The sequence below is a fragment of the Canis aureus genome, chromosome 7, assembly GCF_053574225.1.
Source record: "Canis aureus isolate CA01 chromosome 7, VMU_Caureus_v.1.0, whole genome shotgun sequence".
Taxonomy (NCBI): domain Eukaryota; kingdom Metazoa; phylum Chordata; class Mammalia; order Carnivora; family Canidae; genus Canis; species Canis aureus.
The window spans coordinates 57,047,247-57,074,590 of NC_135617.1; the positions used below are offsets into that span (position 1 = coordinate 57,047,247).

The 27,344-nt window shown below is 37.4% G+C and overlaps 2 protein-coding genes across 4 annotated transcripts in view; one reads left to right on the forward strand and one right to left on the reverse strand.

Annotated features, from left to right (window-relative positions):
• Window positions 1-22,176, reverse strand: part of CD2AP (CD2 associated protein) — a 144,658-nt gene extending 122,482 nt beyond the window's left edge. Inside the window, exon 1 of one of the 3 annotated variants that reach the window (XM_077903736.1) lies at window positions 21,732-22,176. In XM_077903736.1, coding sequence (XP_077759862.1) covers window positions 21,732-21,735 — 4 coding nt within the window. In that variant the 5' untranslated portion in view covers window positions 21,736-22,176. Of the gene's footprint in view, window positions 1-2,209; window positions 2,345-21,731 lie in introns of those variants that run through there. The other 2 variants (XM_077903737.1, XM_077903738.1) reach the window with 2 other exon arrangements.
• Window positions 21,734-27,344, forward strand: part of LOC144316726 (uncharacterized) — a 42,937-nt gene continuing 37,326 nt past the window's right edge. The window contains exons 1-2 of the mRNA XM_077902613.1: window positions 21,734-21,818; window positions 21,849-22,485. Coding sequence (XP_077758739.1) covers window positions 21,734-21,818; window positions 21,849-22,485 — 722 coding nt within the window. The remainder of the gene's footprint in view (window positions 21,819-21,848; window positions 22,486-27,344) is intronic.

The following is a 27,344-nucleotide window of genomic DNA, read 5'->3' on the forward strand; positions in this document are numbered from 1 at the left end:
ACAAATGGTAACTATACTTACCATGGTGAGAACTGCCTAATGTACAGATTTGTCAAATCACTATGTCATGCACCTGAAATTAATGTAACATTGCATATCAACTATTATTAAATAACTTAAGTGAAGTCAAATGAAAATATGAAGGTAGAACAAAATGTTTTTTCTTACTCTTAATTAAGCTAAAAAATAACCATTAAAAGTAATAAGAGTGACAATTTACTGGGTGATTATAGCACATCCACAGGCTAATAAATAATAGCAATGTCATAAAGGGCAAAGAAGAATTGAGAAAACTCTATGGTACTTGCATTTCACATGAAGCAGTGCAGTGCTACTTAAAGGTGAACTCAGATTATAAATGTGTACTGCAAACTTTCAGGCAAATATCAAAAATGTTTTTAAGTATAATTAATATGCTTGGAAGAAGACATTAAATCTGAAATCATAAAATGTACAACTAGAGGAAATACGAAGTAAAAACAGAAGAGAAAAATGGTGAAAAATTCAATGAAACCAAAATTAGTCATCTTAAAAGATCAATGAAATTGATAAATCTCTAGAAAGAATGATTAAGAAAAAATAAAAAGAGAAGACCCAAATTACCAATATCAAGAATAAAAGAGACTATCACTAAAGATTTTACATTCATTAAAAAAAAATAGTTAAGAAAAAATACAAACAAGATACACATGTAGAAAACATCAAAGTTTTGGTACTTAAGTAGTTTTAGATAATCTGAATATTTTTAAAATTGAGTTTGTAGTTGGAAACCCTCCAAAAAAAAATCTCCAGACCCAAATGATTTCCCTGGCAAATTCTACCAAATATTTAATATTTAAGAAATCTCCTAACTGTACCTATTAGAATGGCTAAGATAAAAATATTGAAAAGGATGCAAAGCTCTTAGAACTCTAATGTGTTGCTAGTAGCAAATACAAAAAACAAATACTCGAAGAGTCTGGCAGTTTTGTATAGTTAAAATACACATTACCATATAATTCACCAATCCCACTCCTAGCTACATATACTCTGGAGAAGTAAAACTTACGTTCACATAAAAACCTCTACACAAATGTTTACAGCAGCTCTATTCATGAGTGCCACAACCTAGGGAAAAAACCAAATGCCCTTCAATGGACAAATGGATAAAAAAAACTATGGTACATTCAAGCAATGAAATACCACTCAGCAACAAAAAGAATGAACTAGTGATAAACATAGTAACTTGAATGAATCTTAAGAGCATTATGTTAAGTAAAACAGGCCAAATTCAAAAGGTTACATATTATATAATCCCATTTATATGACGTTTTCAAAAAAATAAATCTATGAAGATGAAGAACGGATACTTGGTTACCACTGGGGCAGGGGTGCTGACTAAAAAGGGATGACACGAGAAAATTTTTAAAGATAACAAAATTGTCCTATATCTTGATTATGTGCTGGTTACAAATACCTATGCATGTGTTAAAATATAACTGTAAACTCCCAAAAAAGTCCATTTTCCTTTAGGTCAATTTGACAATAAAAGAATAAGAATAAGCCAACTGTGTACAGTCTTTTGTAATGCTATGAAGAGCAAAAAGTTCTAGTAATTCTGACATCAGATAATAGTAATGTCATAGGAAGGTGTTCATGGTAAATGAAAGCTATGTCATAAAGTGGCGTGTACTGTACATCTTATTTTTTCCCAAAAAGGAAAAATGGACTTTCTCTCTCTCAAATAAATACACAAAATCTTTTAGAAAACAGAGAAAAACAGAACAAAATGACACATGCTCACAATATATCAAGAGAAAAAAGGTTTCAATTACATGATTTCCCTTTTTTATAAAACACACACACGTTGGTTTATATATCACCAAAAAAAAAGTTTGCAAATATATATACCACAATGATAGGTAAATATCTCTGGGTAGATATTCCCCTTCGTTCTCATCATTTGCAATTTTAAAATTTTTTCTATTAAAACTCTAAATTATGTAGTTGGAACAGCAAAAAAAAAAAAAAAAAAAAAAAAAACACACAAAAATCTTAAGCAACCTACATGTCAAGCAGCTGGTGACTAGTTAAATACAGTAAAACCATACAAGGGAATAAGATTCAATTAGAAATTATACAGTTTAGGAAAAATGTACAATAAACTTCCAAACGATTTAAAAACCAAACTAAATGTAAAGTATAACCCATATCTGTAAAATATATTTACATTGCTTAAGACCAGAAATACTTCAAAATAACTTCACTCCGTAGAAATTAACAGGTCTCTTTTCCCTCATCCTTTATTCTGTGTTTTCCAAACTTCCTAAAATGAACTGTTTTACAATCCAAGATGACACTAATGTTGGTATCTCATAGTGTGCTCTATCTACGGAATGTCAGTGTGGCAGAACTCCAATGGTGTTCCTTATAATGCCGCTCTTTCCAGCTAGGGTTCATTCCAGGGTGATACAGGAGGGTATCTGATGTTACGCCCCATAATACACAGCAAGACCTTTCACCTAGTAGTAGAGCTAGTTAAAGCCAACTGAGTATGTTTCAACCCCAAAGGAATCATTAAAAAGCCATACATCCCATCCACCCTACTCCGACAGAATTCTCCTATAGTTACCAAGACTAAACTCAATACAAAAAGTGTAATCCCAATCTTCCAACATCACTTCACTGTCTTATAATAAACCACAAATTCTACAGTACACGTCAAACGGAACAAGAAATGTTCCTGACTTACAAATGCACTGTTTTTCAAGTTCTTGTCCATTTACTGAATTTAATAATGCTCTCTGCTGTTTAACCATCTACTTAATTATAATGCCTATATTTAGATATAATTGTTACATTTTGTTCATATCCTTATATAATATGCATACACATATATATACATAAATACAGATGATGTTTCTCAAATTTTTATAGTAGTGAGTCATGAAATGTGGCAAAAAAAAAAAAAAAAAGTTCCAGCAGTGAATGTCAGCAATACAATGAACTCCTCTTTAAATTATGTTGAATTACTCAAAATTATTTGTGCCATCCTGCAGGAATTATACTGAGTTGACTTTCAAATATTTTTCCCACTTTAACAGAATCTCTACTCAAAAGTCTAACTTTCAATAGATCATGTCTTTTCCAGTAAAACTTACTCATTCCGTAAAAATTAGTTGTAAAAGCTATTTTATACATAGTGCAAGTAGCATTCTATTTTTTTTTTCAGATAAACTACAACCAAAACACTAACTTCTCACTTAGTACAGCTAAATGAACCAGATCTTCCTAAAGTCAGTAAACTTCAAAATAAATTCATTCTAGATTTAGGGGGGGAGGGGTGTTTTTGCCAATATATAAACAGCCAATATATAAACCCCCAAGACTTAAGTTAGGATTATTTAACCAATAAACAGTAGCACTTTTATGGTTAGTTCACCCAGAAATCCACTTCTAAAACATCTCAAAAGCTTAAATACCTCAAAGAAGCCTATCAGGATGAGCAATGAGCACAAGAGATTACAGAATACACAAAGAGATTTGTCAATTCAACACTCTAAAAAAAGATGCTGTAGAGTTGGGGCCAGACTCAGAGGCCCAGAGGCATGTGACAACCTATGAAATCAGGCTGGTTTTTGGTTAGGTTATGAATTTCTAACCCTAAAAATCTCAATTAAATAGATAATTTCTATTAAAAAAAATGAGTTACTCAAGAGATCAAAAATAAAACCAACATCCATAATTCATAATTAATAAAGTCAGAAGGTGGCCTAAAAATAGCCTCAAAAACAGTTCCCAAAAACAGATGATTTGTTTTAAAGATTCTTTCAAAACTTACCATAAAAAAAAAAAAGTAAGCCTACAAAGCTTCACTATTAAAATAGTCATTTAAAAACAATTTAAATGATATTGGAGCCAAAAAGCACACTCACAAACATACAGTCTCAAACATATAAGATTCTAAATAAAATGCCAACAAAAGGAATTCAAATGTATAGATAATTAGCCATCACATGAAGCAGGGTTTAATCCTGGAAAATCTGGGACAACTGGCTGGCTCAATCAGTCAGTAGAGCAAGCAACTCTTGATCTTGGGGTCATGAGTTCAAACTCCAGGTTCGGTGTAAAGCTTACTTTGAAAAAAAGTAAGTCTTAGAAAATCTCATTCATCATATAAACAGATAAAATAAGAAAAACCACATGATCCACAGATTCTGAGTAGCACTCTAATGAACTTGAGCGGTAGTGTATTTTGTGTGAACTCAATCTCTCTTATCCTAGGTAAAAAGCTCCTAACATGAGGTCTTAACCTCAAGCTTTTCCCCAGAAAAAATATGAGCTTTGGGGCTAAATTAGCAATTCCGTTCCTCTCAAGATAACTATATTTATAACATGTAAAGTCAGATCTAATTTATATTAAGACAGTGGTACTCAACCAGGATGATTTTGCCCCACATGGGACACTTGGCAAAGTCTGAGGACAGTTTTGGTTGTTATAGCTCGAGGAATGCTACTGGCATCAGGTGGGTAGAGGCCAAGGATGCTGTAAAGCATCCATTAATGCAAAGGACAGTTCCCCACAACAAATTAATTTCCGGCCTAAAATTGCTAAGGTTGAAAAATTCCATATAAGGGTAAATATGCTACGTACCAATTTTCATCTCATATCATATCATATCCCATAAATGCTAGCTGAAGGAAAAAGAACTCTTCTCAGGGCACTTCCTGCTAGCTCAATCAGAAGAGTGTGCAACTCTTTATCTCAGGAGTTGTGGGTTTGAGCTCCACACTAGGCATAAAGATTACTACAGACTTAAGACTTAAAAAAAAAAACCTCTCACACATACACATACACATGGCAGGAAGAGGGTAGGAGGAATACAAAGGAGGAAGGAGAGGAAATGGAAGTAAATATCAAAATTGTGGTGAGGAAAACTTTCTAAACTTAAAGCAAACAAAATAATCAAAATTTAAAAGCAAACAAATTGGAAACTAGAAATAAATATTTACAGCAAACCAAAGAATTAAAAGCATTTCTAAAAACCAAAAAGAAAAATAATGACATCAAGGTTGAAAAACAAGCAAAAGAAAACATATTTAAAATGAAGTACAGCCACTCTAAGAATTTAATCCTCACTTAAAAAAAAAAAAAAAAACATATTTTCTTAACAGCTTGGCTGCACAGGAAAAACATATTTTCTTAACAGCTTGGCTGCATAGGGGTGCTAGTATTTTTTAAGGAGTCTACAATTTTTTAATGATTTTTTAAAAACATTTAAAAATAGTAATTAAAAAAAAAAAAAGGCCTGAAAACCAACTCTTTAAAACTCTTAAAATCCAGAATTTCTTTTTAAGTTACACACAAAATATCAATGGTAATATTATAAGTTCACCAACTATTCTGTCCTAATAAACAAATATTCTTCTGATAATTTAAAGTCATTTCACAAAGAAATAATATAAACAATTTACACAAATTCCAAACAAGTTTGAGTTGTATGGGCATTCACTAGTGAATATTCACTCTGGTTCTAACATAGATATCACAACATCTAATTAGGTCTATCAAATTAAACATACCCTATACCACTGGTTATATCATACCATATCATTGAACTTTAACCTCTGTTTATTACAGGAAAGGACAAAAATACAAGCAGTGATACAAAAATCTACTCTACTGGGGCACCTGGGTGGCACAGGTGGTTAAGTGTCTGATTCCTGGTTTTGGTTCAGGTCATGATCTGAGAGTCATGGGACAGAGTCCCATTTCTGGCTCCACCCCCAGGACAGAGTCTGCTTAAGATTCCCTCTCTTTCCCTCTGCCCCTCCCCACCTCTCTCTCTCTCAAATAAAAAGATAACATAAAACACAAAACATGAAATAAAATAGAATGAAAGCATAATCTATTGTAAGTTCAAAAACAATTATAAACTTTAAAGAAGCAGTAAAAGGACAGAAACACTTTAATGGCTCCACCTGTTGTTTCTTATGAAAAAAGATAAAAAATATTTTTACTTTTTATTTCCAGGATTAAATGCTTATTTTTTACCAAAACCAAAAATCTTTACCAGAACTTCTTTCCAGAACTATCTTTACATAAGTGCAGAAATCCAAAATTGATGAGCATTACTTAATGTCATTAACGACTGACATTTCATCATTTAGGTTCCCTAAAGTTATCTAGACAGTCAAAATACTAGTAAGAAAATTTCCTAAAGTTTGTTAAAATAGAACTGGTAAATAACATCTCTTACATTTTTTCAACAGAGATAAGTAAATCACTCTAAAAATACCATACACAAAACCCACTCCTTTTTTTAATTTCAAAAAGCACAAAAGTCTGCCTAACAGGTACTTATTCAAAGACAATTCAAAGAGAATATGTGGTTTGAGAAAAATTTTACATGGTATTATATGCCTTTGAATATTACTAAATCGGATCCATAAGTGACAAATATTTACAAAGATAATCTTAACCTAAATTTAAAAAACAAAAATGGGCAGCCCTGGTGGCTCAGCAGTTTAGCACCGCCTTCAGCCTAGGGTGTGATCCCGGAGACCCGGGATCGAGTCCCATGTTGGGCACCCTGCGTGGAATGGAGCCTGCTTTCTCCCTCTGCATCTCTGCCTCTCTCTCTCTCTCTGTCTCCCTCATGAATAAAATAAATAAAATCTTAAAAAAAAAAAAAAAGTATTTTGGGTGCCTGGATGTCTTAGTTTTGTTAAGTGTCTGCCTTTGGCTCAGGTCAGGATTCCAGGGTCCTGGGATCAAGTCCCACATCAGGTTCCCTGCTTGGCAGGGGAGTCAGCCTCTCCCTCTGCCCTTCTCCTCTGCTCATGATCTTTTTCTCTCTCTCAATAAATAAAATCTTTTAAAAAATCATTTTAATCTCACAAGGACTAATTACTTAATTAGTTCAAAACAAATAAATTACTGTGCACATGTGATTAATGCCTCCTTCCAAAATCCTAAAAACAACAAATATCCAAAATCCATCTGAAGAGCAAACAAGTTGGGAAATTTAACCAAATACTTCTCATCTGGATTTCTATTTACCACTATTAACTTTGAAAAAAACACTGTAGAAATTAGTTTTAAACACATTTCAAACTGTACAAAATACCATGTATCTGTCATGAAGTTTTACAATTTTAGGATAACAAATGTTTAAGTTTCTTTATTCTTAAACCACATTAGGACAGTCGTTTCTGTCTGCATTACTTGCTCTATTTAGCTCAACTTTCTCCCTTAATGTTTTAAGAAATAATTAAGAGGGGATGCCAGGGTGGCTCAGTTGGTTAAGCATCCAACTCCTGATTTCAGCTCAGGACACGAGCTCAGGGTCATGGGACGGAACCCCTCATCAGCCACTGCACCCAACTCAGGTCTGCTTCTCATCCTCTCTCCCCTTCTGCAACCCTCCCTGCAAGCTCGCAAGTGCACGTGCTTGCTCTCTCAACTAAATCTTAAAAACAAAAGAAAATAGAAAAAATAATAAGAGGACACACTTTAAAATCAGAGCAATACAAGTTTAATCCAGCCTTCTCCACAACCTTTCTGAGATCTTGGGTAACAATCTCTTTAACTTCAATTTCTGATTTTGAAAAAAAAAAAAAAAAAAAGAATGACGACCTACCCCAGAATGCTCCAGTGGAAATTAAATACTGAAAAATACTTAGCATTGTAAGCAGTCCCTAAGCACTAAGAATCAGCAAATTACCAGTTAAAAAGAAAATCTAAGGTTACCAAAAAATAGAAAGTTGCGTTACCAAAAAATAGAAAGTTGCTTTAAAAGATAATTTCACTCTCTTTAGTTAGACCTTAAAAATGTATTGAAGTGAGACACCTGGGTGGCTCCGGCGGTTGAGTATCTGCCTTTGGCTCAGGGCGTGACCCCCAAGTCCTGGGATGGAGTCCCACATCATGCTTCCTGCATGGAGCCTGCTTCTCCCTCTGCCTATGTCTCTGTCTCTCTCTCTCTCTCTCTCTCTCTCTGTGTCTATCATGAATAAATTTTTTTTAAATGTAATGAAGTTATGTAACTCCAAGAACCTGTAAGAAAATCGGATTCATGAAATCATTGGATTTTCTCCATGTTTCCAAGCATACACCAAAAGTAAACACATGCATAAAAAATAACCTAAATCCTTATACACAAAAAGATGTTAAATTCAAATTGCCAGAAAATATTATCTGGCCAGGGGTGAGAGCAGGGGACTTCGTTTTACTTATCTTTGTATTCCCAAGCCCCACCACAAGTCCCTGACATATCTAATATACTATTACAGCTATTTGTAGCTCTGAAATGAAAGATATTACATTGCCTAAAATTTTAGATTTTTCTTTCAACACAAGTATAATGATACTTAATACTCATTCAGCAAATATTTGAGTGGCTGCTACTGGAAGGTAGCTACTTGTTCCAGGCATCTCTAAGGAAGAAACTCAGGGCAAGGAACTTTTTCCTTCTTTTTTGAATGCTTCTGTCAGTGCTGATACACAAGATGACCTCAAGAAATACCTGTCTAATTTAAACCAAAGTATTTGCTGACAAGACAGAATAATAATTATTATGGGAAAATGCAATTACTGCGGGACATGACTGATTACAAAGAACTAGAAATGTTAAAAGGTGGTAAAGAACTCACAGAATAGATATTTAAGAGTCCCTGAGAACATTTTCCAGAACTTAGACTTCACTGAAAATCCAATAAAAGATATAGATCCTTTACCCAAAATAATTCCATCACAAAGGTCCACGCAAAATTTTACATGTTTAAAAAAACAGGCTCCTGAAACATATTCCCATGTCATTTCTGAGCACACATCACTTTCCCAATAATTATTTGTGTTTTTGTTTTGTGTCCCAACAACATTCACTTATTTGTGAAATACCACTCTTAAGTCTTATCTCTTAAGCATTATAAATGGAAAGAACAGTTCTCAAATTACTAAGGCCAAATTATACTTTCATATAACAATTCAAATGTCATTCAAAAGCTTCATATTCTCTAATATACCAGCAGGCCAAGTGCCAAAAAATGTATTTTATTTAGAAGACAGAAGGAAATAAACTTCAGGCCTATTACATGGAATCTACTAAACTGAGCATCTTTTTCCACCAGAAAATATATTTAACTAAAATAAATTATCACTAATTAAATATCTAATATAGAATTAATCAGATAAAATAAAAAATGGTTTAATCATTCATAATCCCTAAAATAGTATAATCTTATATAATAATTTACAATTGCATAATAACTTAACAATATTTTCATATGTATTTTCATTAGATTCACAACAAACCTAAAGGTTTACATTCTAAAACTGCCATATGTGACTACTAAGCACTTGAATTGTGGCTAGTCCAAACTGACATGTTATATAAATGTAAAATACAGAGGTGCCTAAGTGGCTCAGTTGGTTGAGTGTCTACCTTCAGCTCAGATCATGATCTTATAGACCTGAGATTGAGCCTGTGTCAGGCTCCCTGCTCAGCAAGGAGTCCGATTCTCCTTCTCCCTCTGTCCCCAACCTCATCCCAACTGCCTGAATGTTCACTTGCTCTAATAAATAAATCTTTAAATATATATATATATAAAATACACACCAGATTTCAAAGACAAAAAAAATATAAACTATCTCATTAATAACTTCTTAGACTATACGTTGAAATAATTATTTTCTTAACCCAACACATCCAAAATATTAAAATTAATTTCACCTATTCCTTTTAACTTTTTAACATAGCTATTAGGAAACTTTTAATTATATATGGACTTTATCAGGTATTTATGCTTCAAAAAATATAAGTACACTTGCTTCTCTACAGCCATTTAAGATGGTATAATCTTACAGTTTAATCAACATTGTTCAAGTTATTTTAAACAAATGTTTAAGCAACATTAGCCTTAAACTTTTTTTTTTTTTTTTAATTTTTATTTATTTATCATAGTCACAGAGAGAGAGAGGCAGAGACACAGGCAGAGGGAGAAGCAGGCTCCATGCACTGGGAGCCCGATGTGGGATTCGATCCTGGGTCTCCAGGATTGCGCCCTGGGCCAAAGGCAGGCGCCAAACCGCTGCGCCACCCAGGGATCCCAGCCTTAAACTTTTTTAATAGGACAAATGGGAGACTTATAACAGAGATGTATCTGATTCATGAAATAGATAATTTTACTTTTATTTACTAGAATGTAACATCAATGCAACATATAGTGAGCAATCAGCAATCCACCTGACAAGATACTTAATATTCCAAAGTACTATTCTCTATTAAAAGGATTTAAGAGCCCCAATGAGTCACACAGAAAGGATTAAAGAATTTTCTTTTTTTTAAGATTTTACTTTTAAATAATTTCTATACCCAGCATGGGGCTTGAACTCACAACCCTGAGATCAAGAGTCACAAACTCTGACTGAGCCAGCCAGGTACCCATAAAGAGTTTATTTCTAAAAAGGTTAAGACCTCATACCAACTTGAAACCACGTAGCCAGCATTTTGTTAGCCTAGTTTGGGTAGACATATTTCAATATACTTAAATTTTTCATTATTCATTAGACTGGCTGGATCCCTCTCCCCAATTATTCCAAATTAAAGTATTACTGAATCACAGATTCAGTGGATATATAGCAGGCTCACAATTTTCTGCTAGTTATTAAGGGTGTTAAATTTCTTTAGTCAAATAGAGTAAGTGATACAATCTCTGGCATCAATGAGCTCAGGACAAAAAAAGTCCTTTATTACATAGGAAACGAAGAGAATAACAGAGGAGTTTTTATTTAGGCTTTACACTATGAGGTTCTAACTATAAGTTCAACTGGGTTTTAAAAATACAATACAAGAAATCCAGGAAATGTTTATGGGAAAGGGATTACTTGGGATCTAAAATATCACCTTTATATCTTCAACTGATATTCATTCTGAAAATTCTGAACTCTTAATAGATTTATTTTCACCATATAAGGCAAATTTTTAACTGCTTTATAAAATGTTTGATAACAATGGTCTAATTAAGTAAAAATGGAGTCTTCCTCTTTTTTATGCACACACAGTGCAGAACAGCAAGACAAAATACTCCAGAGTGTAACCTGCTGCAGCAGAGTAGGAATTTTAATTAAATTTTAATTAAACTCTAATATAAAACCGTTGATATTGAGAACACATTTGTAAATAACTTATAGTTTCTACTATAAAGAATAAAAAGCATGTAGAAGAGTATATACACCTGAAAGATCAACTTTAATGTTTCCTAAAAACATTACTACAGCCAAAACTGCGATGTATGGACTCCAATTTTACAAATATATTAACTTCTATGTTGCAGATGAACGAGCAGAAGGCAGTTCTGCTGCAAAAGCAGAGCAATGCTGGGCACCCGGGTGGTTCAGTGGTTAAGCGTCTACCTTTGGCTCAGGTCGTGATCCCAGGGTCCTGGGACCAAGTCCAGCATCAGGCTCCCCACAGGGAGCCTGCTTCTCCCTCTGCTATGTCTCTGCCCCTCTCTCTGTGTCTCTCATTAATAAATACAATCTTTAGGGGTACCTGGGTGGCTCAGCAGTTGAGCATATGCCTTTGGCCGGGGGCATGATCCCGGGATGCTGGATCGAGTCCCGCATTGGGCTCCTTGTGGGGAGACTGCTTCTCCATCTGCTTGTGTCTCTGCGTCTCTCTCTCTGTGTCTCTCATGAATAAATAAATAAAATCTTTTAAAAAATAAATAAATACAATCTTTGGGGGGAGGGGGAAGCAGAGCAATACCTAAATCAAAGGAATTTGTTTCTTCAAGCTCTTCTGGCAGCAATTCTGACAGTGAGGTTGACAAAAAGCTAAGAGGAGGGACGCCTGGGTGGCTCAGCGGTTACGCGTCTGCCTTCAGCTCAGGTCATGATCCTGGGGTCCTGGGGTCCTGGGATCTGGCCCTGCACTGGGTAAAATCTTTTTTAAAAAATAAAATATATAAAGTCAACCTAGACATCAGGTCAATTTCCAGTCTCAGTACTAAGGCACAGATAGATACTAACAATGTTAAGACAGTTCTAATATTTCAGGTTAAAGGATCTTAAAGATACCAGTTCAAATGAAGGTTTATCTAACTCTAAAGACTCAGTGCCAGGAATAGGAAAATACATATATATCTTGGCTACTGCCACATCTTTACTGTGTCACTGGTCAAACTAATGAGAGAAGAACAAATTCCATTTGCCCTCCAACACAGAAATCTATATCCTGATCTTCTTATGCTTCTCCTATAACATTTTAACATTTCTGACAACGAATACATCATCTTAATGTGCGTTCCCTCTCCTGTTTGGATTCTAATGATTCACATGCTAAGTTTTATTCCTATCATAGCCCTACAAGCCTTCCCAAAACATTTACAACACTCATCACCCCAGGAGGGAGGAAAAGAAAGAACATTTATGTCAAAATCTCCAGGGGTTGTGGTATTTTTTTTTTAATCCATGTGATTCTAATAATAGGCCTAACCCATAACACTGTTACAAACTACTTACCGCATGGAAACATATATTTGTCCTAAACTCCTAGCACCTAGCATGGCATTAATGACATTCCTCACGTTAAGGCATATACTTGACTTATCTTTCATATAAAGCTCCTTTCCTTGACCCTAAGACCTTGCAACAGAACCCTTCTCTTAATGTTGGCGGTAACTATTTGTTTACCACACTTATAAAGCATTTTTCTACTAGAAACTCCCATTGATTAGGTACCACACAATCTCTCTCTCTCTTGAAATTACCTGAACACCAAATCATCAAAAAAACAAGCTACCAGACACCAAAATAGACACTGGAATTTAGGATCCTGTACTAGTCATCTCTGTTTTGTAAATCAGTTGAGAAAAAGAATGGAATCATGATGGGAAGTTTAATTAACAGATATGGAATTGGAAAATTATAAAATGAAAGTCTCTTAGAGGCAATGGAAAGGACTGATATGGTATAAATAGGTTCTAGGAAAGAAAGAGTCTATAACATTGCCATATCTGGCAACAGATCAACATCTTAGGCTACATATCAATTTAGAACAATGAATTTTTTATAAGCAATTTCTTCTTAGAGTAAAAAGCTCCTTTAAATGCAAACTAGTAAATACATTTTCAGTTGAATGAAAATGGTCACTAAGAGAGTAGAACATCCAGGTACCTGAGACCTTCAAAAACAAAAACCAAAAAAATTTTAAAAAGAAACAATATCAAACTTAGTCCAAAGGAGGAAACTTTTGGGACTCCAAAAGGAAAATGACTAACTCACCTGGAGCTAAAACCAAGGGTTCTGACTGAAAATGAAAGTACATTAGACCCATGGACACAGGTTTGAACTGCTCGGGTCCATTTACATAGATTTTTTACAATAAATACAGTGTAATACTGCAAATGTATTTTCTCCTCCTTTTTTTTTTAAGTAAGCTCCAGGCCCAACATGGGATTCAAACTCGCAGGACCCCGAGGCCAAGAGCCCTATGCTTTACCAACTAAGGCAGCCAGACGCCCATTTTTACTTTCTTGATAACATTTTCTTTTCTCTTACTTTATTGTAAGACTACAATAAATAATACACACAACATACAAAATATGATGTGTTAATTGACTGTTTTATCGGTAAGGCTTCTGGCCAAAAGCAGACAATTAGCCAAGTCTTGGGGGAATCAAAGTTATACTGGAATTTTCAACTTCAGAGAGGGGGGCAGTCTTCAGCATCCCTAACCCCAGAGTTTTTCAAGAGTCAACTCTTGATGGGCAGCCTGGGTGGCTCAGCAGTTTAGCGCTGCCTTCAGCCCCAGGGCATGATCCTGGAGACCCGGGACTCGATCCCGCGTCCCCCGTCCAGCTCCCTGCATGGAGCCTGCTTCTCCCTCTGCCTGTGTCTCTGCACCGCTCCACCCCACCCCCTCTCATGAATGAATAAATAAACAAAATTAAATTTAAAAAGAGTCAACTCTTGAACTGGTACTTGAACTGGTACTGTAATGCAGTCTTGGGTCAGAGAAGCCCTAATAAGATTATGAAGGAATTTTATCTACTTAACAATGGTAATAAATGATTCTGTGAACCAGCCTAAACATCTAGCACAAACCTAAAAGAAATGTAGAGAAAAGGGAGGAGTGAAAACGGCAGTACACTCTACAAAAAACAAAAACCCAAGTCTAACAAATTGCCTAACTCCACTTCAGTGAAACTAAGAAACCAATAATTAGTGATACTTTGAAATTTTTTGTCTTCCTTGCCTGTTTAACATTATATTGGTGGCTATGATTACTCAACACTTGTTAAGGATTGTGTTCTTGTTTCTGAAACAGAACCTGCTTTGCCAATGGGTGTGAAAGAGGAGGAACTCAGGTGGGAAAAAAAAAGCAGCAAAGAAAAAGCAGACACATCAAATCCCTGGGACCAAATAAACAGAAGGAATCCTAGACTGTGACCAGAGAGAATATCCTCTCAAGCCTTTCAACAGAGAATCTCTTCAGGGCCACTTATAGATCCAGGTACTAATACAGACTACTGATATTCTCTGAAGACAGAAAATATACAAGATCTATAGCTCTGGAGCTTGGCGTCTCATTAGTATTACTGCTTGGCTCATCCTAAACAATTCCAATAACCAAGTTCATTTTTGTTCCTGGAAATAAATACCTACCTTGCATCTCTCATAAAAATCTGAGCCCTAGGGCAGCCCCAGTGGCTCAGCGGTTTAGCGCCGCTTTCAGTCCAGGGCCTGATCCTGGAGAACTGAGATCGCGTCGGGCTCCCTGCATGGAGCCTGCTTCTCCCTCTGCCTGTGTCTCTGCCTCTCTCTCTCTGTGTCTCTCACAAATAAATAAATAAAATCTTAAAAAGAAAAAAAAATCTGAGCCCTATCTGGTTTGTTTCCTTATGGTTAGGTCTTCAATATCTACTGCCAAACCCCATTTCCTCCCTTTTCCCACAAGGTGTCAGTCTGGACCTCTACCTACTGCCTGCTACCACCATTCTTCTCTCACACCAAGTTGGCCCACTCCATCTATCAATAAACTGCCTTTTACTACACATATTCCTCATGCTGATAGGCTAAATATAGGAATATATGGACCTCTATGCAGATTCCCCAGACCAGTGTTTTGGCCTCTTCTCCATCTAGAAAGACCAAAATCCTGCTTGAGGTCATCTAGCTAGTAGCTGGATATCAAATTCTACCACTAAGCAAGTCACAGATCCATCATAATGATAACCCAACTTACCTAATTTTAATCACATATTAGATTTTATTAGTCCTTCTCTTTTGAACACAAACCGAACACTTTCAGATCTTTAATACAATGCTTCACCAGTTTACCTAGAAAATAAAACTGCCGCTTTGTCCTCTTCTCACCCAAATCAGGAATCATTACACTTCTCTTTGCCTATCTTCAAGCCCTTGCCATGACATCACTTTTTACATATACATTAGAAAATTAAGCATTTATTGTACTTAAAAAACGTTTTAGATTTTTAATTCGTTAGTAAACATACTGTACTATATTAGTTTCAGGTATACAATATAGTGATACAACACTTCCAATCAACACCCAATACTCACCACAAGTGTACTCCTTAATCCTCATCACATATTTCACCCATCCCCCACTCACCTTCCCTCTGGTAACCATCAATTTGCTCTCTACGATGAAGTCTTTCTTGCTTCATCTTTTTTTTTCCCCTTTGCTCATTTGTTTCTTAAATTCCACATGACTGAAATTATATAGTATTTTTCTCTGACTTATTTCATTTAGCATTATATTCTCTAGCTCCATCCATGTCATTGCAAATGGCAAGATTTCACGCTTTTCTATGGTTGACTAACATTCCAATGTGTGTGTGCACATACACGTATATATACATCTTCTTTATCCATTCACCAGTCATTGGACATGTGGACTGTTTCTATATCTTGGCTATTGTAAATAATTCTGCTATAAATATAGGGGTGCATGGGATGCCTGGATGGCTCAGTCAGTTAAGCATCTGACTCATGATTTCAGCTCATGATCTCCGGATCATGAGAACGAGCCCCACATCAGGCTCCACACTCAGCGTGGAGCCTGCTTGGGATTTTTCTCTCTCTCCCCCTGCCCCACACCTCCCTCTAAATAAATAAATAAACAAATCAAGCAAGCAAGCATAGGGGTACATGTAACCCTCTGAATTAGTATTTTTGTATTCTTTGTATTCTTTTGTATTCTTTCTAGTAGTGCAAATGCTGGACATAAGGTAGTTCTATTTCTAATGTTTTGAGAAACCTCCACACTGTTTTCCAGAGTGCTTATACCAGTTTGTATTCCCACCAACAGTGCATGAATATTCCTTTTTCGCCACATCCTCCTCACCAATACCTGTTTTTCTTGTGTTGATGATTTTAACCATTCTGACAGATGTGAGGTGAGATAGTTCATTATAGTTTTGATTTGTATTTGCCTGATAAGTGATATTGAGCATCTTTTCATGTCATTGCTGACCAATCTATGTCTTCTTGGAAAAATGTCTATTCATGTCGTCTGCCCATTTGTTAATTGGATTATGTGGGGTTTGGGTGTTGAGTTTTATAAAAGTTCTTTATATTGCTGGATATTTATACCCTTTATTGAATACATCATTTGCCAATATCTTCTCTCATTCTGCAGGTTTCCTTTTAATTTTGACTGTTTCTCCTGCTGTGCAGAAACTTTTAATTTGATGTAATTCCAGTAGTTCATTTTTGCTTTTGTTTCTCCTTGCCTCGGGAGAGATAGATCTATCTAGAAAGAAGTTGCTATGACTGATTTCAAAGAAGTTACTGGCTATGTTCTCTTCTAGAATTTTTATGGTTTCAGGTCTCTCATTTAGGTCTCTAATCCATTTCGAATTTATTTTTGTGTATGGTGTAAGGAAGTGGTCCAGTTTCATTGTTTTGCAAGTGGCCATCCAGTTTTCCCAACACCATTTGTTGAAGACACTGTCCTTTTCCCATTGGAATATCCTTTTCTGCTTTGTCAAAGACTGACCACTTAATTTTAGGTTTATAACTGTAGGTTTATTTCTGGATTTTCTGTTCAACTTACCTAGGTGTCTATTTTTGTACCAGGACCTTACTGTTTTGATTACTACAGTTTTGTAATGTAACTTGAAGTCCAGAATTGTGATGGCTCGAGCTTTGCTATTCTTTTTTAAGATTGCTTTAGCTATTTAGGGTCTTTTGTGTTCCACACAAATGTTAGGACAGCTTGTCCTAAGTCGTATGAAAAATGCTATTGGTATTTGGATAGGGATTGCGTTAAATGTGTAGGTTGCTCTAGGTAGTATAGACATTTTAAAATGTTTATTCTTCCAATCCATGACCATGGAATGCCTTTCTTTCCATTTCTTTGTGTCATCTTCAGTTTCTTTCATCAATGTTTTATACTGTTTGGAATACAGGTCTTCCACCTCTTTGGCTATGTTCATTCCTAGGTATCTTTATTTTTGGTGCAGTTGTAAACGGGACTGTTTTCTTCATTTCACTTTCTGCTGCTTCCTTATTGGCATATATAAACGCAACAGATTTCCATACATTGATTTTGCATCCTAAGACTTAATTCATTTATCAGTTCTAGCAGTGTTTTGGTGCAGTCTTTCAGATTTTCTATATAGACTGTCATGTCACCTGCAAATAGGGAAAGTTTTACTTCTTCCTTACAAATTTGGATGCCTTTTATTTCTTCTTGTTGTGTGAATCAAAGCGGTGAGAACAGACATCCTTCCTTGTCTTGTTCCTGACCTTAGGGGAAAAGCTCTGTTTTTCCGCATTGAGGATAATGTTATAGTTTTTCACAAACGGCTTTTATTAAACTTACTTTGTTGAGGGTTTTATCATGAATGGATGTTGTACTTTGTCAAATGCTTTTTCTACATCTATTGAAATGATAATATGGTTATTATCCTTTCTTTTATTGATGTGATAGATCACATTGATTTGAGATTAAAATACATTTCACAGAGAATATTCCATGACAGATGAGAGGGGAAAATAAATCACAGATCTGGATTACATACAAATAAAATTTTGGAGGTATTTTTGATTGGCAAATGGAATGAACCAAAAGCACTTCATGTTTTACAACTTTGTCTTTACCTCAAATGCCTTAAAATTTAGATCTTATTAAGTTAATGTGACACCATTTTACTCTGCAAACTCTCATTCAGAGAATTACATGGCAAACGTCAGGCTAGTTTCCATAGAAAAATATAAAGTATAATCAGTGTGAATTTCCACCCTTAACGAGATTTTATGGAACTATAACTATTCAAAGTGAGAAACACTTAGAAAAACCTGATCACAAGTACTCACTAATTAAAGAATATAACTTATTATTAGTTTTGTCAGTGATCCAACTTTGAAACAAAAATTTCTAATATTCCTATTTCATGCTCTGGATTCATTTATCTGAAGTAAATCCTGAGACTAAACAGTGAGCCCTTAGCAGGCAATTTCCATTTGCCACTAGTTATCTGCATAAATCAAGATTTTTCTCCAAATATTGCAACAAAGTAAAATAAGGAAATAAATCACTATTATAATGTGCATATATCTCTACACAAATTGCACATTTCTGCCCATTAAAACTGCCTCAGAATTCAAACACATTGACTGGCCATATATGAATTTAAAAAAACAATTTAAACTAATAAGTTCATAACCTTATCTAAAATTAACAGAAATTCAATCCTTAAAATCCACTTACATTTTCAAACCTAAAAATTCACCTACAGCAACACTTTGTGCCATGTGAGGTCTTTTTCCCCTCCAAAATCCAGATCTGTACTTCTAGAATAAGAAAAGTACGTTTTGCCTTTGTGTCTCTCTAAACTCTCCCTAAACTTTCACACAAGATACCTCAAACTTCTATATGTTTTCTTCTATATATAACAAATGAAGAAACTAAAAGCAGTGCTTTAATTTAACATAAAACTCGAACTAGTCTCTCCTAGAATTCATCCCATTTACTTTTTCTGAAACTACTAAACTTATTATCAATAATGGACTTTTTCAAAATAGAATCAAAACAGGGAAAAAATCCTTCCTACACAATTTTTCTAAGAACACATTAAATAAAACTAAAGTTCTGGGGAAAAATTAATTTCTGCATTCCTACAAAACATCTTATCCCACCTGTAAATGCAATATACCCCTTCTAACAAATGTCAAAAATTGAGAACTGTTTTTATAAGTTGGTGCAAGAATTGGGGAAATCATTCGAAAATGAAAATACAGCAATCAGCACCGGCCATGTTCCAAGCACTTTATCAGTATTAGCCCATCCAATCCCCTTAACAACCTGAGGTTATTTTTACCCCATTTACGGAGTAAGAAACTGAAGCACAGACAGGTTAAGTAACTTGCTCAGTCATAACAGCCAATAGGTAGAAGAGCCAGAATTTGACCTTAAGCTGTCCCAGTCTGGAGCCGTGCTCTTAACCCTCTAGCTATACTTAAATAGTACACATATTAGGAGCCATCACTTAATAGGTATCCAAGTTATTTCAAAACGAAGAAATTAAAGACTTTTTCATTTTGTGACACACCAGATAAAGTAACATATATTTAACCTGCCATCTTAAATTATAATAAAGACTGCTGATAACAAAACCAAGCAAATGAGACTTAAAGAAAAAGCTCTTTTTAAATGATTTTGATAACTTTAACATGAATTATTACATACCGATAAATTTAAAGTATATGTTCATATGTAAATGTCTGACAAATACCTTTCAAAAACTAACTACAAATGCCCTCGAATAATCAACCTTCAAAATACATTCAGGGTAGGCAAGTTGAAAGCATACAAACATCACACTTTACCTAGATAATGTGGCAACTTGCCTAACCAGAGCACAGCAGAAAAGTCACTAAGAAAAGGACTCTGAACAATTAAAACAGATACTCCAATGTCCAAGTATTAATGCTAATTTTCCTCAAGATAATATCTCACACACTAAGTAAGGGTATACTTATTTCCCCTTGCGCAGAATTACAAATCTGAATAGGATTCCCACACTAGAAAAATTAGAGAAGGGAGGGTGAAGGGGACACTAATCACAGTGACAAGAACATCCAATAGGAAAGCAGGAAAATATTTAAATAACTCCAAAATGCAAAGGAATCTGATCAACAGTCCAACATACAATCCAACACATTACTCAAGGCATCTCAGCAACTGATGGTCACAAATGATGACCCTAGGTCATCAAGAGGTTGAATTACATTCCACATCCTATTTAAAACAAAAAAGACACATATTTTAGTACGCTTTTCATCCAAATCAGTTAAAGTGGTTTTATCATTTGATGCTTACAGGAATAAAAAATTCAAACACTCAGTAAACTCAACCAATTAAAAAGGAATTCATTTGAAAGGTGCCAACAGCAAAAGGTTTTTACTGTCCGGGGGTTTAAGAGCACTTTGTCTACAAAGGTTACCTGAAAGACATAAAAGTAGAAAGTGCGGCAAAACACAAAAGAGCTAAGCGAGGATCTGTAAACACTGCTTAAAGCATTTCTCACAAAACATTGTGTGGGCAGAAGGTGCCACATCAGCAGTCGTCAGTATTTGTCCTGCTTCTAAATCATTTGTTAGTTGCATGAATTATTAATTTCGGTTAACAATGTGTTTGATATGAAGAGTATCAATTCTCAACTACCAAAAAAAAAAAAAAAACCTTTGGTAGAGTCTTCCTGATTTGGTCTGTAAAAACTCAAAACTGGGATCATTCTTACAGAACATGCTTATGCTCGCTGGTAGCACAAATCTATGTTTTATAATGGCACACTTTTATACTGGCACGCACACTGCTTTTAGGTTGCTTTTAATTTAAGGGATTGCGAGAGAGACAGTGCCCAGCCCACACCGAAATCTTTTATCAAGAGAACTGTTACATCGCTCAACAACACTCCCTTTCAACCAGGCTGCAACACATTCTGCTTTCTCTAGCTCCAAACTAAACTTTAAAAAGCACATAGTAAAAAAAAAAAAAAAAAAAAAAAAAAAAAAAAAAAAAAAAAAAGGCACATAGTTAAGTACCATACATATAAGGCCTTGTAGCTGTAGTTTTGTCTCCTCCAGCAAGGAAGTCTGACTCCAAACAGGAAACAGCTTCTCAAAGGGTTCAACCCTGAAAACCTATCAAACCCCAACCCCGCACTCGGGAAGGGATCTCAGGTCCGGGTGCCAACACGCTCGCCTAGGTAAAAACGCAGTATGTACTCCGGCTTCCCCGTCCTCGAGGCATCCCTTGCAAGTCTCAGCGGAGGGGGTGGGGGGGGGGGGGAAGATTACCTCTCCTACTAACAACAAACGGAGACCTTCTTAAAAAGGCCAATCTACACAACGCCGAGCAGAAGATAAAGAAGTTTAAAGAGCCACTTTGTTAAGTTTTTCCATCCCCCTCCCCCATGCGACCGGAATCGGGGAGGGCAGGAGAGGCTGGGAAGTTCAGGCTGAGGTTGGCCGGGCGGGGGGCGGGGGGCGAGGGCCGGGCCGGGCGCCCCTGCCGCGTTTCCTCACCTTTCCCGAGGGCGGGAAGAGGCGGGGGGGGGGGGGGGCGGGACAAGGCACCCGCAAACCCTCGGACCAAGTTCTCCTCGAGCAGAGGGGGGCGGAAGGCAGGGCGAGGAGGGGCGGCGGGCCGGGGCCGAGACCCGGAGGCCCGGAGGCCCGGCGGGGCGGCGGGAAGCGCCCGCGAGTGTCTTACCCATGCTGGGGGCTCCCGCGGGGAGAAGCCCGGCGCTCGCGGCTCCTCCTCCGGCTGCTCGCGCGGCCGCACTGGCGGCGGAGGCGGGCCCCGCGCTCGGCGCTCGCTCCTCCTGAGCTCAGGCGGGGCGAAGAGGCGCCTCCATCCGCCCGCGGCGCCCCCCGGACTGTCCCGTCAGCGCGGCCCGCGAGCGAGAGGCAGAGGCGGCGGCGGTGGCGACGGCGGCCGAAGTCGCGGTGGCGGGCGGGCCCTCCGCCGCCCTCCGCCGCCCTCCGCCGCCCGCCCGGACGGCTGCCTTCCCAGCCCCGGTGGATCCCGCAGCAGGGCTGGGACCTGCCGGCTCGCCCCGGCCGCCGAGTCCTAACCGCCGGACCCCGGAGCCCGCCTCCCGCCGCTCGCGGACGCCACCGCCGTCCCGGAACGCGACGCCGAAAGCTGAGCGGGAGACCCCACGGAGGCCGGGAAGGTGCCGGGAGCCGGCCCCGGGAGGCGGGAAGTCTCGCGAGAACCCCCCTTCTCCCTGCCCCGCCCCCTCCGCGTCCCGGCCCTCGGCCGGCACCCCAGCTGGTGCCAGGTGCGGTGACGTCAGGGCCGGGGAGCCGCGCGCCGCCCGCGCCCAGGTGCAGCGGGCTGAAGAGGAAGGAATCCGGAAGCGCCGCGGCGGCCCCTGCACCTGGACGTGCGGCGCGCTGGGACGGCCGTTTTGTACGGTTTGCCGCCCCGGATGGATACCGAGCGTGTGCTCCGAGGCACGGTGAGCCTGTGTTGCCCCACTTTCTGCGGGGGGCGATGCGGGCTTGCTGCGGGCGGAGTGGCGGGTTCTGGGGGACCCGACAGAAAACAGACGGCGAGAGCAAGAGGCAAAGAGACTACGGAGCCCGAGACCTCTTGCTTGTCAACCCTTAGAGGCCAACCTGTTCCTGGGACCCCCCGAAGTTTACGTTGCAGGTTCTTAACAAATCACAAGCACACCGGCACTCGTGGCGGGGGGCGGGGGGGGGGGACACCAAACCATAAGCGCACACACACACACACAAAATTATATTTTACAGAAATAAATTATTGGTTCATTGAGCCTCTGTCAGCTGACAACATCTAAATCCCTTTACTTGACCAGGGGGAGAAATAGTCATGATTTGAAACACTGCCAGGTATTTTTTTTTTCTAGCCTCAGTATGAGGAAGGACATAGGATTACTGTAATCAAACATGAGCATTTCTTAGAAGAGTTGGAAACAAGTATAATTCAGCCAGCTTTTCTTACCCTACTGTTTAAACAGACCCAGCTCCAGACAGATGTGTGAGAGCAACATTTGTTGACTGCCAACTACTGTGCCGAATGCTTTTTTAAAGAAATTATGTCATTCAATTCTCAAAACTATGAATTGTAGGAATTAACGAATCTCAGCGCTAGGACTGCCTTGCTGTTTGAAATCAAGCAGACGTGGGTTTCTGAAACAGCACAGCCATTTACTTTTTTGTTCACCTTGGGTAAATTAAACCTGGCTGAACTTCAGTTTCTTGAATCTCTCGAAAAAAAAAAAAAAAATCTTTACACTGCAAAACCGTGTCACACAGTAACAACCTTTTAAATATTTATCCCCATGATCTCTTACAGACCTGCTTTTGCCATCTTTTAATATTTTTTTTCTTTCAAAAATGTTGCATATGGTACCTTTCTAACAAGGATTGTCAATCACAATCAGAGGCTGAAAAGGACAAAAGAAAAATAATTTTTAATATGCACACCTAAATGAGATGTACATGTTGACTGTATTGCATTAAAACTACAAAACGTGCCCTTTTTCAGTCAACAAATATTTCTCAGTATGGGTTGGCATAAAATATTATATGACTTTGAGGTGTACAAGATGGTGATTCAACATATATACATTATGAAGCTGTTGCAGTGTTGCAGGGTTCTTGTCTCACAGAGTTAGAGAATGAATCTCTGGGACTCAAAAAAGTGAAGTGAAAGTTTATTAAGTGAAAGTGAGAACTGAAAGGAAAGAAAAAAGCTCTCTAGGGTGAGAGGAGTGTCCTGAATGGGTTGCCACGAGGGCTTTTATGGTAGATCTTTTATAGGAAACTAACTGGTGAGCTTAACCTCACCACTGGGAGCACCATGTTGACTTCTTCAAGTGTGGGAAGTTTCAATGGTCAATTTGTAACTTTCATAAAAATATCTCCTCTATAACATTTAAAACAGACAAGATAGTCTCCTTATATCCCCTTAGCTCTGGTTTTTGTTTATAACTTTCATGAAAATATCTCATCTAGGGATCCCTGGGTGGCTCAGCGGTTTAACGCCTGCCTTCGGCCCAGGGTGTGGTCCCGGAGTCCCAGGATCAAGTCCCACATCAGGCTCCCTGCATGGAGCCTGCTTCTCCCTCTGCCTGTGTCTCTGCCTCTCTCTCTCTCTCTCTCTCTCTCTCTCTCGGATAAATACATAAAATCTATAACATTTCTCCGCATCTAGGATTTCTGTGAGCCTGGCCAGTAGCCCCTTACCTGTCTCTCTCTACCTATCCCTGCCTGTCCCTTACTCAAAATGAACACCAGAATAAATTAAGCTACTATCTTTTACCCTACAAAGCTGTTACAATATTATTAACTATATTCTCTATGTTGTACATTGCATTCCCATGTCTTATTTATTTTATAACTGGAAGCTTGTACCTTTTGTTTCCCTTCCTCTACTTTGCCCATACTGCCACACACTTCCCTCTGTGGCAACCACCAGATTCTTCCTTGTGAGTCTGTTTTGTTTGGGTTTTTTTTCAAATTCCACATGTAAGTGAAATCATACAGTATTTGCCTTTCTCTGACTTATTTCACTTAGAATACTATCCTCTCCGTCCATTCATGTTGTCACAAATGGCAAGATTTTATTCTTTTTATGGCTGAATAATATTCCTCTGTGTGTGTGTGTGTGTGTGTGTGTGTATCTCACATCTTTATCCTTTCATGTATGATAGACACAGGTTGTATGTGTATCTTAAATATTGTAAATAATGCCACAATGTACATAGAAGCAAAATATGTTTTTGAATTAGTGCTTTTGTTTTCTTCAGATAAATACCCAAAAGTGGAATTGCTAGATCATATGGTGGTTCTATTTTTAATTTTCTCAGAACCTTCATGCTATTTCCCATGGTGACTATACCATTTTGCATTCCACCAATAGTGCACAAGTTTTCCTTTTCTCCCTATCCTCCTCAACACTTGTTATTTCTTGCTTTTTTTTTTTTTTGGTTTTTTTTGACACTAGCCATTCTGACAGGTATAAGTGGCGCCTCATTGTGGTTTTGATTTGCATTTCCCTAATGATTAGTAATGTTGCATAGCTTATCATATATCCGGTGGCCATCTGTATTTGATGTTTTTTGCAAAAATATCTGTTCAGATCCCCTGCCCATTTCTTGACTATTGTGGTTTTCTGTTAATATTGAGTTGTGTGAGTTATTTCTATATTTTGAATATTAACCCATTATCAAGTGATACAAATGGTATAATAAATTGCTTTTTTACTATATTGATGATTTTCTTTGCTTGCAAAATTCTTTTAGCTTTGTATAGTCCCATATCTTTGCTTTTGTTGCCCTTGCCAGAGGAGATAAATCCAAAACAGATATTGCTAAGACTGATGTCCAACGCATGCATGCTGTATACGTGTCCTTCTAGAAGTTTTATGGTTTCCAGTCTTGACATTTAGGTCTTTAATCCATTTAGAGTTATTTTTGTATGTGGTATAAGAAATTGGTCTGGTTTCATTCCTTTGCATATAGTTTTCCAGTTTTCCCAATATCATTTATTGAAGAGACTATCTTTTCCCCATTGTATATTCTTCCCTCCTTAGTCACAGATTAATCGGCTATGTATTCCTGGACTCTGTTCTGTTTTATTGATCTAAGTATTTTTGTATGAGTAACATAGCGTTTTGATTATTAGAGTTTTGTAGTATAGTTAGAAATCTGGGAGTATGATAATGCTAGCCTTGGTCTTCTTCCTCTAGATTACTTTAGTTATTCGGGGTCTTTTGTGGTCCCTTCCTAGTTTTCAGATTGTTAGTGGCTGATACTTGCATCCATGTTCATCAGAGATATTGGCTTGTTGCTTTTTTCTGGTATCTTTGTATGGTTTTGGTGTCAGGGTGAAGCTAGACCTATAGAACAAGTTTGTTCCTTGTTCTTTTTTTTTTTTTTTTTTTTGAATAATTTGAGAATAGGTATAACTCTTCTTTAAATGTTGGGCAAAATTCACCTGTGAATTTTGTGCTCAGACTTTTGTTTGTTGGGATTTTTTTGATTCCTAATTCAATTTTACTACTAGTAACCAATCTGTTCAGATTTTCTATTTCACTGTAATTCAGTCTTGGAAGGTTGTGTGTTTCTCGGAATTTATCCATTTCTTCTAGGTTGCTTCATTCACTGACATATAATTTTTGTGGAAGTCTCTTATGATCCTTTGTATTTCTCTGGTATCTGTTCTACTTCTCTTTCATTTCTGATTTTATTTATTTGGGCCCTCTTTTCTTAATGAGTCTGACTAAAGATACATTCTTTTTTTTTTAATTAGCTCTTAATTTCATTGATTTCTTTATATATTTTTTTATCTGTTTCATTTATTTCTTCTCTAGTCTTTATTATTTCCTTCCTACTACTAACTTTGGGTTTTGTTCCTCTCTTTCTAGTTTCTTTAGGTATAAAGTTAGATTGTTCATTTGGGAATTTTATTGTTTCTTGAGCTAGGCCTGTATCACTATGAACTTGCCTCTTATAATTGCTTTTGTTATGTTATCATAAGTTTTGGTTGTTGTGGTTCCATTTTCATTCGTATCAAGGTATCTTTTTTATTTCCCTCTTTGATTTCTTCATTGACTCATTGTTCTTTAGCCTTCAGGAGTTTGTGGTTGGGTTTTTTGTTTGTTTGGTTTTTTTGTTTTGTTTTGTTTTGTTTTTTGTTGGTTGATTTTTTTTTAAAGATTTTATTTATTTATTTGAGAGAAAGAAAGAGAGAGAGCATACAAGCGGGGCGGGGGCGGGGTGGCGAGTGGGGAGAGGGAGAAGCAGTCTACCGGCTGAGCAGGGAGCCCAGCTTGGGGCTTGATCCCAGGACTCTGGGATCATGACCTGAACCAAAGGCAGAAGCTTAACTGCCTGAGCCACCCAGGCACCCATTTGTTGTGTGTGTGTGTGTGTGTGTGTGTGTGTGTGTGTGTGTGTGTGTTGATTTATTTATTTATTTAAGAGAGAGAGAGTGCTCGTGCATGCATGCTTGAATTGGGGTAAGGAAGGACAAAGGGGAAAAATCTCAAGCGGACTCTTCACTGAGCACAGAGACTGTCATGGGGTCTGTCTAATGACCCATTAGATTATGACCTGAACCGAAATCAAGGGTTAGATGCTTAACCAACTGAGCCACCCAGGTGCCTCCAGGACTTTGTGTTTTTTCCCCTTTTCTTCTAATTGATTTCTGCTTTTATACAGTTGTGGTAGGAAAAGATGTGTAATGAGTTTTCAGTCTTCTTAAATGTATTAAGACTTATCTTGTGGCCTAACATGTGCTCTATCCCAGAGAATGTTCTGTATGCACTTGAAAAGAATGTGTATTC